We start from the raw sequence: 15,983 nt of genomic DNA on the forward strand, positions 1-15,983 counted from the left end.
TCAATAAAGACACATGCAATCTGTGATCTGATATAAACACATTACATTCTCCCTACCACCGTGAGGGAAGTTAACGTTATGAATGTGCTCAAATTCTGATTAGAAAATATTAAGTATCTACTGTAGATGAACTAACATTGCAGGCTATTAATTATATTGTGTTGTTATCATTGGACTAAGCTTTATCCAGGTACACTAGTTAAATCTCCTATTTCTGACATTTTGAGAAGGTAATATCAAATGTTTCATTAAATTAGACTGCATCAGTTTATGCCAACTGAAACTGTGCTTTTATCTGTAGGCTAAATTGTTATCCGTCTCCATTGCTCTTGCTGCCTCCTGTCATTTGCTTGTATATATGTACAGCACCATAGCTACAGTGGTAATCAAACCCAAAGATGACAGGACAATCTGAAAATATAGATGATTGCCCAAACCTACAAACCTTGGGACACAGTGACAACAAAGAACAGGTCAAGAAACATGAGCAGTCAGACAATCAGACAGGGTAGAAACAAACCAACAGTTTATCCAGATTATCCTAACCACTTTATTTGGAGGTCAAACTGAAAGCACAGGAAAACTGAGTGTGCACAATTACAGTATGTTGGTGCTTAGTTTGCTTAGTGGATACCATCATTATTGGATATCATATCTCTGGAACTCTCTATAGCCCTTTTTAAAGTTCCCGCAATACTGCTGTAAAGAATATCCGTCATCATGCTGACTTTGGCTTCCCCAGTGTGTGATTTTTGATAGCATGCTGGCGTTTCTGAAGCAAAACAGGAATGACGTGTAACACAACAGCGCTGGTGTCTAGTGTGACGTACAACATATGCATGAGGCAGCAACATTGCTTTCTAAACAATAATAGCGGGTGAACTGAGTGTTGAGGTGCCATTTGGCACCAGGGAGTGTTTTCCTTGTCTTGTTTGTCATTTGTTGGGTTTGCTTTCCCAATGTGCCATCTAGGAGTGGGGAGGGATGGACATAAAGGTGGAAATTAAAAATAAAAATAAAAATGGAAATAAATTGATTTAGAAAGAAAAAAACTACTGTAAGTACAGTTGCTCAAAATTGAAACAGGAGGTAACCTGAGATGGATGTTTACAAGGGGCCGTTTACAACCTGTCTGACCATCTGACTGCTTGTGTTTCTTGTCCTGTCAGGCTTCATTTTAGTGATGTCACTGCGTTCCCAGAGCTCAGCAATTATGGTGAGTACAATGTATGTACTGGAATGACCAAAACCACGAACTTGACCAAAGTTATAATTAACACTAATTATTCTTCAAATTCAAAGGAAATGAGATGGTGAGAGCAGAAGGATTGAGTTCTCACAGAGTTTGATCATGTTGCTTGGAGTGACAGGAGTCCTAACCCTCAGTGCAGCTGAAGGAGGATGTATACAGTGATGAGCCTGACTGGATAACAGGTATGTGAGGGGATTTAGGAATGTTGGGGAGGTAAAGACTCAAAGGTCAGGGCACTGGTCTTACACTTCCGCCCCAATGCAGTGTGTGTGACCCAACAAGCTGACTGGCAGAAATCACATTCTTGCTCTAATGAAGGAGGTGCAGAGCTGCACTCGCTTCCTGTCACAGTAGGAGGTCAACCCACACTGCTCACAGGGAAGCCATCAGTTTAAGGAACACTTAACCCAAAAGAGAACCATTCCTTTACTCAGAATTACATTTATTATATAGCCATTGTAAAGGAGCTTGGTAATGGAAAAAAGGACCAGGACTGTGGGGAAGACAACCTTAGTTGAGTCTATACTAAAACCAAGTTCAGCCAATTCAAGTTCAAATCAAAATAGAGACCAGGGACTGGTTTGGGATAACCCTAACCCATCTCTAGATTCATGCCGCTTAGTTCCCTCCAGCAGAGATAGTGCATCTGTTCAATTTAACATTAACCAACATTTTAACAAGAAAATTAGTTGTAAGTGTTGAAATAGGAGGAAAAAAATACCAACATGTTTTCTACAAATTACATTGGTAAATGGACTGTACTTATATAGCACCTTTCTAGTCTTTCTAACTACTCAAAGCGCTTCAACTACATTATCACACTGATGGCAGGTGCCAATTGCTCTCCTGCCCTGTCAGTTTACAGCATCAGGGCACAGCACAACACTTTGACATGGGGGGAAGCTGGGATTGAACCACCGACCTTCCAATTGGTAGAGGACCCGCTCTACCACTAAGCCACAGTCTTAGAACTTAAAGAACTTTATTGATGGGGAAATTAAGAATAGAAATGTGTCATGACCTGCTCTGCTCCCTAGTTTGTTTTCCTTTGATTCTTGTTTTTGTCTGTTTCCTGTTTTATTTTGTATACTCACCTCTCCTCATGTGTTGTGTAGTTTCACTTCCTGTCTGTGTTTTTCCCCGCCAATTTTGACTGTTGCCCCGCCCTGATTAGTTTCACCTGTGTCTAATTATCTTCCCTCACTTGTGTATTTAGTTTCTGTGATTCCTTTGTTTCTTGTCAATTCGTCTTGGTGCCTATGTTCTAGCCATTTTCCCTGTGTTTGTTCCTCATGTTTTGGACTGTTTTCTTGGACCTTGCCTGTTTATTGGATTTTGGATTTCCTGCCTTCTCCCTACAGATTTGTTTGCCTAAGTTTGAACTGACTTTCCTGGTTCTGATGTCTGCCTGCCTAAACATCTGTGCACGCCTTGATTTATCATTAAATCTTTGAACGTCACCAGCTCTGCATCTGTGTCTGCAATTGGGTCCAGTCCCTCATTTTCCCTGTTGCCTTGTCTGAACGTTAAAAATGCTGTGTGACGTAATGTGACATAATGGTGCAGCAAAAAGCAAAGACAGGAACTTGTGGTGGATGTTTGGGTGAAGTAAATCAATTATTTGTTTACAAGTACACTTCTTAGAGAGAGACACTTGGCAGTGACAAGGTTCAAAAAGATGTGAAAACATGGTAAAGGATGCAAATTGAAAAAAATAAAAATCCCAACTGGAAAAGCTTAATGACACCATGGAAATGGTGAAGATATCAGGTGGATAGTCACCTTTGTTTGGATGGTTGAATATAGGGGAGCAGTGGTACCATGATTGTTCTCAAAATTTAGTGCAAGGGTACCTAACCTTCTGACTTGCAATTAGGCCATGAGTCAAACCAAAATTAAGACCCTATTTTCACTTGATAACATTTGCTCTAAATAAGGAATGCAGGCTTAAATGTGTGCAGAACACATCTCCACCTAATTTGCATATTGGGATCCAATCACACAAAGGAGACAATGACAACGCTTAATACCAGGTGTAAATGCAAAGACCCATGATCAGATGCCATTATCCAGATAATATATCCAGATACAGATCACATGTTGATACCAGGTGGAAATGGGTTCTCTGAAGAGATATCGACTCTATAGTCTGCACATCTAAGTCCTAAAATTATGATTACTCAACAGGCATTTAACTCAGAAAATATGTATCGTTCCTTCAACATTGAAGGAGACTAATTCATGCACAGACATATGAGAAAAAAAGCACTGATACAACACAATACATGATTTGTTCAAGGGAAAAACAACTGAAATTGGATCCAAAATATCTTTGAAAAATAGTCAAGATTAAGCAGTTGTCAAGAACAAGATCAGTACATATGACCATTTTGCATTTCTGCGGTAAGCGTATTGTCTCTTTTCCAGTCACCGGTGTTTGTGTGTTACTAGTAGCGTATATTTAGCGTATACTGCTCAAGCTCATCACAGTTAATTTTGTTCGATTCTTTATTATAGTGACTAACTCTCTGCTATACATTTAAACATACACTAGTTCTGCTCAAGCACTCATAGCGCTGTCCTTCTGTTAATGACTTTCTTGCTAATCCTAGAGTTTACACGTTATTCAGTTTTGCTAGCTATCGTTCTATAACTTAGCAGCTAGCAATGGCTTCTCTCTCTCCCTCTCATGCTCCTGCTCTCTCCTGCTCGGTGTGTCAAATGTTTAGCTATTTGTCTGCCTCCTTTAGTGATAATGGTACATGTAATAAATGTAGTTCATTTGTAGCATTGGAGGCGAGGCTTAGTGAAATGGAAACGCGGTTCCGCACCATGGGAACTCAATCATTAGAAGCTGTAGTTAGCCAGCCCCCCAGTAGCTGGTGCGGACCTACCGGAGGTAGCTCCTGTTAGCCGTCTTCTGTCTGCTCCTGAGCAGCCTGAAAACCAGGGAGGCTGGGTGACTGTTCGAAGGAAGCATAGCTCTAAGCAGAAGCCCACGGTTCACTACCAACTTGGATATGATCAATCTGTCTTTGTTAACAAGCTATGTACCACATTGCTTTAAAGTAGCTGTAATTAAACCTCTTCTTAAAAAGCCCACTCTTGATCCAGGGGTTTTAGCCAACTATAGACCTATATCTAACCTTCCCTTTCTCTCTAAAATCCTTGAGAAAGCAGTCGCCAATCAGTTGTGTGACTTTCTAAATAACAATTGTTTATTTGAGGATTTTCAGTCAGGGTTTAGAGTGCATCATAGCACAGAGACAGCATTAACATTTCAAAAATCAGGCACATCCTGTCTTAAAATGATGCCGAAAAACTAGTACATGCATTTGTTAATTCAAGGTTGGACTATTGCAATTCCTTATTATCAGGCTGCCTGAAAAAGTCCCTTTAGAGTCCCCAGTTGGTCCAGAATGCTGTGAAGAACTAGGAAAAGAGATCATATTTCTCCAATGTTAGCTTCTCTGCACTGGCTCCCTGTAAAATCCAGAATAGAATTTAAAATCTTTCTCCTCACCTACAAGCTCCTCTCTTGTGGAATCAGGTCCCAATTTAGGTTTGGGAGTTTGGGAGGGAGTTTGGGAGGTTTAAGAGTAGTCTTATAGTTAAGGCTGGCTTGGGTGAGTCCTGAACCATCCCTTAGTTATGCTGCTATAGGCCTAGATTGCCAGGAGACTTCCCATGATGCACCTCTTTCCCCTCTATTCCTCTCCCTCTCCATCTGTATGCATTTTTATCCCATTACTGCATGTTACTCTCCTCTCTCCTTCTGTCGCTTTCAGCAGGTATTTCTACCTCCGGAGGTGCAGAGACTGGGCCTGTGGTTGTGGGCCACCTGCTGCCCCCGTGTTCCTGCTCGACAACTGCTATAACAGTTGTTGTTATTGGCTCTGTTACTATTATTGTCATTATTATTCCTATGACTCATTCCTATTATTATTCATTTATTAAAATTACCACTACCATTACACTAACACGGCAGCGGCAGATGGCCACCCACCATTGAGTCTGGTTCTGTCTAAGGTTTCTACATGTTTAAAAGGAAGTTTTTTCTTGCCACTGTCGCCAAGTGTTTGCTCGTGGTGGGATTTGTTGGGTCACTGTAAATAATATTATAAAGAGTACGGTTTAGACCTTCTCTCTAGGAAAAGTGGAATGAGATAACGTCTGTTATGACTTGGCGCTATATAAATAAAATTCAATTGAATTGTTTGCTTTAAGTCATCTGTGTCACGTTTAAGTGTCAGCCAGGAAACAGGGAGAGGACCCAAACGCAGACAGCAGGCATAGCAGGCTCAGTTGAACAGTTTTAATGAAAAGAACAAGGCTTACTCGGGTTACAGGCAGGCAGTGGTCACAACCAGGTAAGCAGTCAGAGATGCAAACAAGGCCAACAGGGAGCTGGCAAAATCCTAAAGTCCATAAACAAAGGTACACCAGAAGCAGAGCATAAATCCAAGAAACATAGAACACTAGGGTCGGGACGCTTAACATACGTACAACAACGATCTGACACAGAACAGAGGAAGACACAGACTTAAATACACACAGGTAGGGGAAACAACGAGACACAGGTGAAGCCGATTGACAATGAAAGAGAGAAACAATGAGAACAATTAAAGCAATCAAAGACAGGAAGCAAAACTAACAGACACATGAGGGAAGGAGAATATTTCAAAATAAAATAGGAAATAATCAAACCCAAAACCATGACACTATGTCCTTGACCACTGATTGAACTTGATTAAAGATTCTCTTTCTATTGTATTAATCAAAAGTCTGATTCTACTGAATAAAATGTAATAAGTGTAGTTAAAGAAGAGGTGGAGAGCTGGGCTGTCTCCCTGCATTGGGAGGAGGTACACCCACCCCACACACAGGGTAGCCATCAGTTTGAGTAATGCTGAGAAGAAGATAATTCTTATTATGCCTACTCACAACACATGAACCAAGTGTCTCTGTCTATGCCGGACTCATGTTGAGTCACTTCACTTCAAGTCATTTGGGCTGTCTGGCAGCTAATGAGCCTTCCTGCTGCTCCAGAGTCCGGCAGGAAGGCATGCGTTCTACCACGGGAGCTACCACGGTGCCCCAGTTGAAGCCTGTTTCAGTCTTGTTCCTGTCTACTTTGCACTCTTCCATGGGCCTTTCCACAGAATACACCACCTTGAAACTATAGAGGCCTAAAACTCTTAAACATTTAAAAGTGAAGAATAAAACTTTTACTGCCTGACCTTTAATTATTTGTTGCTATGTGGATAATTTTGAAAAATTGTAATTTACTCATTTAACAGATGAGTCAGTATATAAAATTTCAATAACTGCTGGAACCTTGGGTGTCTGACGTCTAATGAACTTGCTCTTACATACACACACACTGAATAAACCTGACAGCCTATCATTTGTCTGGCGTCTGGCTCAGCTACAGTGGGTTATCATAGTTCTGCACTCTAACCTGTCAGTGCCACTATTTAACCTGCAGACACTGAACTCTGTACTCACTGTGATCCTGAGCCTCAGCTATTCTCATTAGAATATTGCAACTAACTTGATTTGCATTAAGTGATCTTCAAACAGGCACTAATCGGAGGAAAGCTGCTGTATAGGTTTTTGTGCATGTTGGTAATTAGTAAGTACAGCCCCAGCCTACAGCTCAGCCTCACTGCTGCTAAACACATCCACCTGAGAAGGTATGTTGACACACTGTACCTGTAAGTATAAAATGACAGCACACAACATATCCTGCTTTGTCTCTCGATCTTAGACACACACATGCAGAGAGATAATGAGCAGTGAAGATGTGAAAAGGGGAGGTACTGCACATTTTAACACGCCAGACAGTGAGTTTGAAGCCTGCTCCAGAGTCGTACCTCAAAGCGCTGAGAGCTGACTTTTTTTCCCTTCTTCATCCAGGTGATGCGAGGTTTGGGCTCACCCACCGCCTGGCATACGAACGACGCCACTCCTCCCGAAATCCCTGTCTGATCCTCAGGGGACTTGATGAAGCTGGGCATGCCTAAGGGAGAGAGACAGTGAGACAAAGGCGAGGGAAGGAAAAGAGGATAACCGGTATCAGATGAAGAGCCCTGACAGAGAAATATCTCCAGGCAACTTACAGGGATTTTACCACACTATATCTGCTGTAGTTCTTGCAATAACAATATGCTCTCATATTGTAGCTCTCATGTCGGTAGCCACACCCAGTCAAACCCACTACCAGTGAAAACAGTTGAGCACCATCATAATCCTGATAATAAGAAGCACCTGTCAGTCTTATTAATAGTGGCAGGGAGCAGGCATGTGTGAATGGACAGATCAAAACCTTGAAAAATCTGCTTTGAATGCATGAATAAATATGTATCGTAAACCAACACTGAGACCAACATTCACTGAAGGCGTGCACTGGAACCATAATACTGTCCATCACAAAAATAAAGGTAGGAAATGAGTGTTGTGCATGTATAGTAGTGTTGTTCAAAACATAAATCATATTTACACTTCATGTCATGAAGTCATGCAGATGTTAAAGATACCATGTGGTGGTTTTGACCACTAGTGGTGCTATGGAGTAATGTTTTGATGAGTGGGCCACCATTTTGTTTGTATCTGGTGCTCTACTAGCAACGGCACAAGGACGCCCGCATTTGCTTACAAGAACACAGATGCCACAGTACATCTTCCTGCCGACAAAAGATGTATAGAGCTTGGAAGTGTCTGTCATATCACACTTTTTCACTGATCAACAGGTGGTGAGGGTAACATGAGAAGAAATGTAACAATGTGCTAGTCAAATCGGAGAAGACCACTTGCCAATTATTAAATAAATACAGGTTTACAGGGGTAAAGTTGGGGACTTGCGAGAGAAACATTAAAAAAGAATGGTCAAAATCAAAGCAACAGTGGCTGAGATACCCTGTCTATTAGTCTATGGATCAAATTTTGAAAAATGCGGGATCCTATGGGATTTCCCATAATGCACCTCGAGTGTCTTTTATTAGAATAAATAAAGGCCCACTTCTTTCAAATTCCACACAAGTTTGTAATTTTTTATTTATAATAACCCTTATGACATCTTCAGGGTTATTTTCTCAGACTTTAGAAAGCTCATCTCAGAGCCACAGAAGACATTGAACTGTTTTCACATGCTGAGCAGTATTCACCTTGACTAGTAAACTGATGTGCCCTTACTATGATTCTAAGAACTCAGAGACATAATTCGCATGCGCAGGAGGTCAAGACCTTATATCATCAAAGTCACATGCGTGTAAAGGAGCCTGACACCCACAAGACAACTCCTTTTGATCTTCTCGCCTTTATGCACAGATTGTGTACTCTGTTAGCATTGGATAACGTTAGCATCTCACCAACTATGCCAGTAGCCTTGTAACCGATCGGTTGAAGCTATGTTTCGAACCTCCAGAGACTACATAGCTGATATCAATCTTTAGTTTTGCCGGGATGACATTTAGGTATTTCTACTGCAACTTGAAGTAGAAAAGCACTAAGCCACACCTCTGTCCCCAGAGAAAGAATCATAATGGCAGTGTTTTTATTAGGAGGTAGAAGTGGCTTCTTGAGTGCAGGGTCAGTGTGTGGCAGTGTTTGTGTGAAACAGGTTTATGATACTTGAAGTGTTGATGCTTAAGGGCATCAAAATATTGTCATCTAGCAGTTCCCCCCTGCCTCGCTGCTGATGATCCTCTGTCAGTTCTCCAATAAGAGCTTGTTTCTCTGCTGTAATGTTGAAAAGCAGCAGAAAAGCAAAGATCAGTCATCTCACAGACTGCTGCCTCCCTGCCCTCTACTTGTGTGGTTTGTGGTTCATGGCTCCCTTCCATACAATACATATTGTGGCAGGCCACCCATACTTTCAGATTAGTAGGTCATTGACTCAGGCAGACAGAAACATACATATTGAGTTAGACAGGTTTGAGAAGTGGGCTTCTGGCTGGGAGGTTGGTGGTTTTAATGACTTGCCCCTTCCTCTTGGACACCGCTGAGGTGTCCTTGAGGAAGGCACTTAGCCCCCAACTGCTCCAGTAGAGCAGCTCAGTGGCCAACTCAGCAGACTGGGGTTGTGCTGGGCAGCTTCAGGTGCGAATGTGTTTAACTGTGAGGCAGGGTGTGTGGGAAGAAGAGAAAAATTGTTCTCACCAAAACTACCCTGGTTAAAGGTTCTGTACATGAGATTCTGAACAATAATATAGCAGAAAACAACCATTTGCTATGTAAAGATATAGTGGAGTAATGGCGTCCTGAGCAGAGAATGTGTTGTTATCACAGCCTCTCTGTAATTTGTTTAGACCGAATGACTGTGACATCACTAACAACAACAGTACCTTCCGGCTAGACAACTGGCAGTTGATTTGAATTGAAGATATGTAAAATAGGTTAGCTTGTGAGGCAGCAGAGACACCATCGAAGAACTGCACAACTTGGTTGTTGGCATGTTGGGGCAGCTGTGGCTCAGTGGTCATCCACCAATCGGAAGGTCGGCAGTTCGATCCCAGCTTCCCCCAGCCCACATGCCTTCGGTGTGTGAGTGAGAATGTGAGTGTGTGAGTTACTTTCTTTGGGCTGATGAGCAGTTAGCATCTGCCATCAGTGTGTGAATACGGTGAATGTGATATGTAGTGTGAAGTGCTTTGAGTAGTCGGAAGACTTGAAAGGCGCTATACAAGTACAGTCCATTTACCATATTGTACTATGCATTTTAGAAAAGCACTAGTTAGAGAGATGGTCTTGATGAAATTCTTGAAGCACAAAATGGAACTCACTGACTTTTTCAATATTTAAGCGTTTAAGTGTTTTAGTATCCTAAACCTAGCAACATGTGCAATAAAGTTAGGTCTTTGTTGTCTAACTGTACCATCGATCAGTATTCCACATTTACAGCACTATGACAGCAACATTTTCAAAATGGCGAGCTGCAAAGAGGAACATGAATGTTCCAGGCAGAGGTTAAATCCTATTTCCCCAGTAGGGAGCCATGAAGAGCATTTTGCAGGCAAAGCATGACATTTTCACTGTAACTTTTGGCAACTGATAAGTGTGCTCTTTAAAGTTCAATGTGATTCAAAAACCCATTTGTACAGTCGGAGCCAAGAGCTGCTCCCCGGGTACATTTCCATGGAAATCCAGTTATACAAGTTGTACAACAGGTTACTTTAGGGTCCTGAGGATGGTCAATGTACAGCAGGGAATACTGCCCTTTCCAGAACTATGCAAAAATAAGTTAACATATGAGAGTCAAGCCAGCACAGATGGTTTTATCAGAGGTTTCAAGGAAGCAGAGGAGGTGGGTGGAGAAGAAGCAAGTGGATCGTACCATTGTTAAGTTATTTATTTCCCATGGCTGCTGTTGGCTGACCCTGAGGCTTGACACTCATGTAAAACATGCTGGTGCCCTCGCCTCACTTCACTGGCAGCTATGAGTTGTCTCTCACTTGCATTCTTCTCTGCATTTTTCCCTGTGTTTGCTGTTTCTCTTGGAATTACTTCTTAGAAATATGTCCATTTTACCTCTCACATATATTCCACAAGGATCGACATATATGATGAGAAGAAAATTGGAAAAGTAGGACTTAAAGAATCTTTCAACCCAGTGTAGAGAAACACTATCTTTAAATCACTTAATCATGAAATGACTATGCTTTGTAGTAATTTTTACTACAACTGCTTGGACTCAAAAGTAATTAGAAGATTAATCTCCACTGAAAAGTGCAGGTCAGAGAGGGAACTTGTGGTTACAGACTCAACCATTCTTGTCATTATCAGAGCATCTTTTCCATCTTTGTTGCAAAGTTGTCTATACTGAATTTGGTGGATGGCCTGCTGCTGAATGTTTTGCCACCAAAGATTCCATTCAAAGTCAGTTCTGACTCACGACACACTCACAACCCTGTCAACAACTTGCAAATATAACAACCAAATACATCAGCAAAACCTGCCATCAAATTTATAGTGACACATACTGAGGTGCAAAGATTATATGGATGGTGAGAAGATTAGAGATATCTGTAATACATGAACAAAACACAGCTAATGGATCAGCTCCTGCAAGCTGCTTGATTGACGGCTAATGGCTAACCCCTCTGGATGTGTTCACAACACTTACAGAGAATACAACTACCTTGACCTTTGAACTCAAATGTGTGTGAAAGCACTTTATGTAATGGCTGTACCTAGTCAAGGACTACAGGCATTTAAGAACCACTTTAAGGAGAAAAATTCAAACTTTTAACATTTAGTAACTGTTAATCTGCTGCCAGTTTACCCTGCATCTCTGGGTCCCATTTTGTTTAGTGTTGTTTTCATCTTGCTGCTTTTGGCAACAGTGTGGGCAATGAAATGTCACATTATGATTCCACAGTTACAATTGATTTTGATAGTTCTTGGTAGTTTTTGTGATTGTGACAGTTCCCCACAATCAAAAAACATGTTATAGATCCTATTTACATCAAACTTTATGAGGCTTGTGTTTTGGCCAATTCTTGATTATGTGGCTGGGGTTTGGGGGCACTGGGCGTTACCCCGGGAGTGAAGCTGTTTATAAATGGGACAGATATTTCTTGGGTGTATATAGATGTGCTCCAACTTTGAACAATAATTAGGATTGATTTTGATGGAAGGTTTGTATCGCCAGGCTATGAAATAGATTAACTAATATGGACGATAGATAAGCCAAAAAAGTATCTAAATGGGATAAATAACAAAACTGGCCTTTGATAAAGGGTATGTTTATAGATACAGGTTTGAAGTACAGTTCCTTAAGTGGAGAAGATTTATATTATATCTGTAAGGAAAACTGTGTTTTGGCTCAGATCTCATTTGTCTGTATGTACTTATTCTTGGGAAAACTGTGTACTTATTGTGAAATGATATGGTTATTTTATGGAAAATTTGTTTTTTTATTAGTCTATCAAAGGAAAAAGGTCTATTTTTGCTCAAAGTGTATAGCAGCCCAAATAAGAATTGTGATACTGCTACTTGATATTAATTCGGGTTGTACGCTGCTTTGGAAGAAGAAAATTTAATATTTGTCCAATGTGTGATCTGGGGGAAATAGGAAATGAGTATCATTTTGTTTATAAAAGTAAGAGTACAGGAGTTCAAGAAGAAATAATACCAATATTTCAGGGTATATCTGTGATAACGATATGACTATATATGTGTATATATATACACAGTGGTGTGAAAAAGTGTTTGCCCCCCTCCTGATTTCTTTTTTTTTTGCATGTTTGTCACACTTAAATGTTTCAGATCATCAAACAAATTTAAATATTAGTCAAAGATAACACAAAATGCAGTTTTTAAATGAAGGTTGTTATTATTAAGGGATAACAAAATCCAAACCTACATGGCCCTGTGTGAAATAGTGATTTCCCCCTAAACCTAATAACTAGTTGGGCCACCCTTAGCAGCAACAACTGCAACAATTTCCTCCTACTAGTGCACAATGGTTTGTATCCTCTGCTTTCATTTGGTGTACAGTATGTGTGTGCTGGCAGCAAAAAATCAATACATCCATGATGAAAACCTAAAGTAACAGCAGTGATTTAGAGAAACACTGCAATGTTCCAGACAGCCATTAGTACACTGTGGAACACATTTTGCATGATTTGATGATTGAATGAATGCAACTATTACATTTTGGCTGCACTGAAAGTGACCCAGGTTTCTGCCTGTTATTCTGTCATTTGCTTGTTGTCAAAATGTACCATGCAGACAGTGGGAAATCATTTACTCAGTAGGAACATTTTCCATTACCCCAAATCTAGCTCAAAAACCATTGGAAGACTTGACTTGACTGACCTCAAGAAAGTTGTCAATGAGCAGCCTACTACTCATCATTAATAGAGGAAAATAAAAACAACCCCAGGTTTCTTTTATAGCCAACTATAGACCTATATCTAATCTTCCCTTTCTCTCTGAGATCCTTGTGAAAGCAGTCGCCAAACAGTTGTGTGACTTTCTAAATAGCAATAGTTTATTTGAGGATTTTCAGACAGGATTTAAAGTGCATCATAGCACAGAGACAGCACTGGTGAAAATTACAAATGACCTTTTAATTCCATCAGACAATGGGCTTGTCTCTGTACTTGTCTTGTTAGATCTTAGTTCTGCATTCGACACCATTAACCATCACATCCTATTACAGAGACTGGAACATTCAATTGGCATTAAAGGAACCGTACTAAGCTGGTTTAAATCCTATCTATCAGATCAATCTCAGTTTGTACATGTTAGCGGTGAGTCCTTTGTGCACGCCAAAAAGTTAGTCACGTTCGACGAGTTCCACAAGGTTCTGTGCTTGGACTGATTCTATTCACCTTCTATATGCTTCCTTTAGGCAATATTATTAGGAAACACTCCATAAACTTATATTGTTATGCGGATGATACCCAATTATATCTATCGATCAAGCCAGATGAAACTAACCAGTTAGCTAAACTTCAAGCATGCCTTAAGGACATAAAAACCTGGATGACCTGCAATTTGCTGAAGTTATTGTACTTACCCCAAACACCTCCGAGACACATTATCTAAAGACATAGTTGCTCTAGATGGCATTGCCCTGGTCTCCATCACCACTGTAAAGTACCTCAGAGTTATCTTTGATCAGGATTTATCCTTTAACTCCCACATGAAGCAAACTTCAAGGACTGCCTTCTTTCACCTACGTAACATTGCAAAAATCAGACACATCCTTTCTCAAAATGATGCAGAAAAACTAGTCTATGCATTTGTTACTTCTAGATTGGACTATTGCAATTCCTTATTATCAGGCTGCCCGAATAAGTCCCTTAAGACTCTCCAGTTGATCCAGAATGCTGCGGCACGTGTACTGACTCGGAAAAGAGATCATATTTCTCCAATATTAGCTTCTCTGCACTGGCTTCCTGTAAAATCCAGAATAGAATTTAAAATCCTTCTCCTCACCTATAAAGCTCTTAATGGTCAGGCACCATCGTATCTTAAAGAGCTCATAATACCGTATTACCCGACTAGAACACTGCGCTCCCAGAATGCAGGGTTACTTGTAGTTCCTAGAGTCTCCAAAAGTAGAATGGGAGCCAGAGCCTTCAGTTATCAAGCTTCTCTCCTGTGGAATTAAGATCCCAGTTTGGGTTCGGGAGGCAGACACCATCTCCACATTTAAGAGTAGTCTTAAGACTTTCCTCTTTAATAAAGCTTATAGTTAGGGCCGGCTTGGGTGAGTCCTGAACATCCCTCAGTTATGCTGCTATACAGTAGGCCTAGAGTGCCAGAAGACTTCCCATGATGCACGTCTTTCCTCTCTCCTTCTCTCCCTCTCCATTTGTATGCATTTTTATCCCATTACTGCATGTTACTAACTCGACATCTTCTCTCTTCCGTAGTTTTGTGCTTTGTCGTGTCTCTCCTCTCTCCTTCTGTCGCTTTCAGCAGGTATTTCTACCTTCAGAGCTGCAGAGACTGGATCTGTGGTTGTGGGCCACCTGCTGCCCTCGTGTTCCTGCTCGACAACTGCTACTGCAGTTGTTGTTATTGGCACTGTTACTATTATTGTCATTATTATTCCTATGACTCATTCCTATTATTATTAATTTATTAATATTAATAGGTGGCATTCATTACCACTACCATTACATTATTACTATTTTAAAATTCTAGGTGGTATTTGCATTGTGCTTCCCTCTGCCCCCACCCCCATTCCCTGAATTGAAACAAACATGCCCCCAATGAAAATCATCATTAAAAACTAAAAACTGTCTTCTAAATGGAACAATACATTTCAAAATTATGACCGAGATTAGAATTGGCAGTTAATTTCTTGGGAAAAACATTTGTTGATTTGAAGAGTTTCCTTCTTTCCAGCATCTAGTCACCAATAGAAGAGCTACATCTTTAGCACTTCTGAATTAGTTCTTATTAGTTCTCTTATGAGTTTACATGGAGCCTTCTATTACCCAACATAGTGTACACTAAAGTGTTGGCATATGGTTGTGAAGCCAGTGATCTACCAGGAAAACATGAACAAAATGGTCAAAAACAAACAAAGTATCTGCTGAAAATCACATACATCATGTAACTCTCAATGCTGGGACAGCCAGTCTGTCGTGTCATCTGGAGGTGGTGAGAGATTTAACATTGACTGGCACACAAACAAAGTTATCCAGCACCCCTACGGTAAGCAGAGATCCACAAAACAGCTATAGAACATGCATGGCTGGAGCCACATAGGTGAGGTTGTTTAGTTAGAAGTCAATTAGTTAGGCAGAGTGAAGCAGCAGCTAACAGGAGACACAAGCTGGCTTTCCACACATGCTTTCTATGGGAATTATGATGTAGCCAAATGCTCGAGGTGAAAGGCTTTCCTTTCGTAGAGAAAGGTAAATTATTTAGTTGATGAATGACAGGATTATTTAAGATGCAGTTCGGTTTCATGAAACCTTTTCTGTTTAATGGACAAATATGAGATGATTATAACACATGAATCGTAAACATCTTTCTATATATTATACTGCCAAGTGGTAGTTCTTAAACTTAATGCAGTTTAACTCAGAAATCATGCACACCCTCTGTCCCAACACTAATTATCTTGTTCCAGGGCTGCTATTTAAAGCTGAAGTAGGCAATATTATTTCATTAGAATTTCAGTTGAAATATCTAATTTTGACCATTGCATCACTAACAATATTTAATTGAAGACATGGCTTTGGAAGGCAGGAACCAAGACACG

The 15,983-nt window shown here is 40.5% G+C and overlaps 1 protein-coding gene across 18 annotated transcripts in view; it reads right to left on the reverse strand.

The window, feature by feature from the left end:
* Positions 1 to 15,983, reverse strand: part of ptprfa (protein tyrosine phosphatase receptor type Fa) — a 437,857-nt gene that overhangs the window by 276,232 nt on the left and 145,642 nt on the right. For all 18 annotated transcript variants that reach the window (XM_044200720.1, XM_044200710.1, XM_044200712.1 and 15 more), the window contains exon 3: positions 7,129 to 7,274. In XM_044200720.1, coding sequence (XP_044056655.1) covers positions 7,129 to 7,274 — 146 coding nt within the window. The remainder of the gene's footprint in view (positions 1 to 7,128; positions 7,275 to 15,983) is intronic.

Source organism: Siniperca chuatsi, linkage group LG6 (assembly GCF_020085105.1).
Source record: "Siniperca chuatsi isolate FFG_IHB_CAS linkage group LG6, ASM2008510v1, whole genome shotgun sequence".
Classification (NCBI taxonomy): domain Eukaryota; kingdom Metazoa; phylum Chordata; class Actinopteri; order Centrarchiformes; family Sinipercidae; genus Siniperca; species Siniperca chuatsi.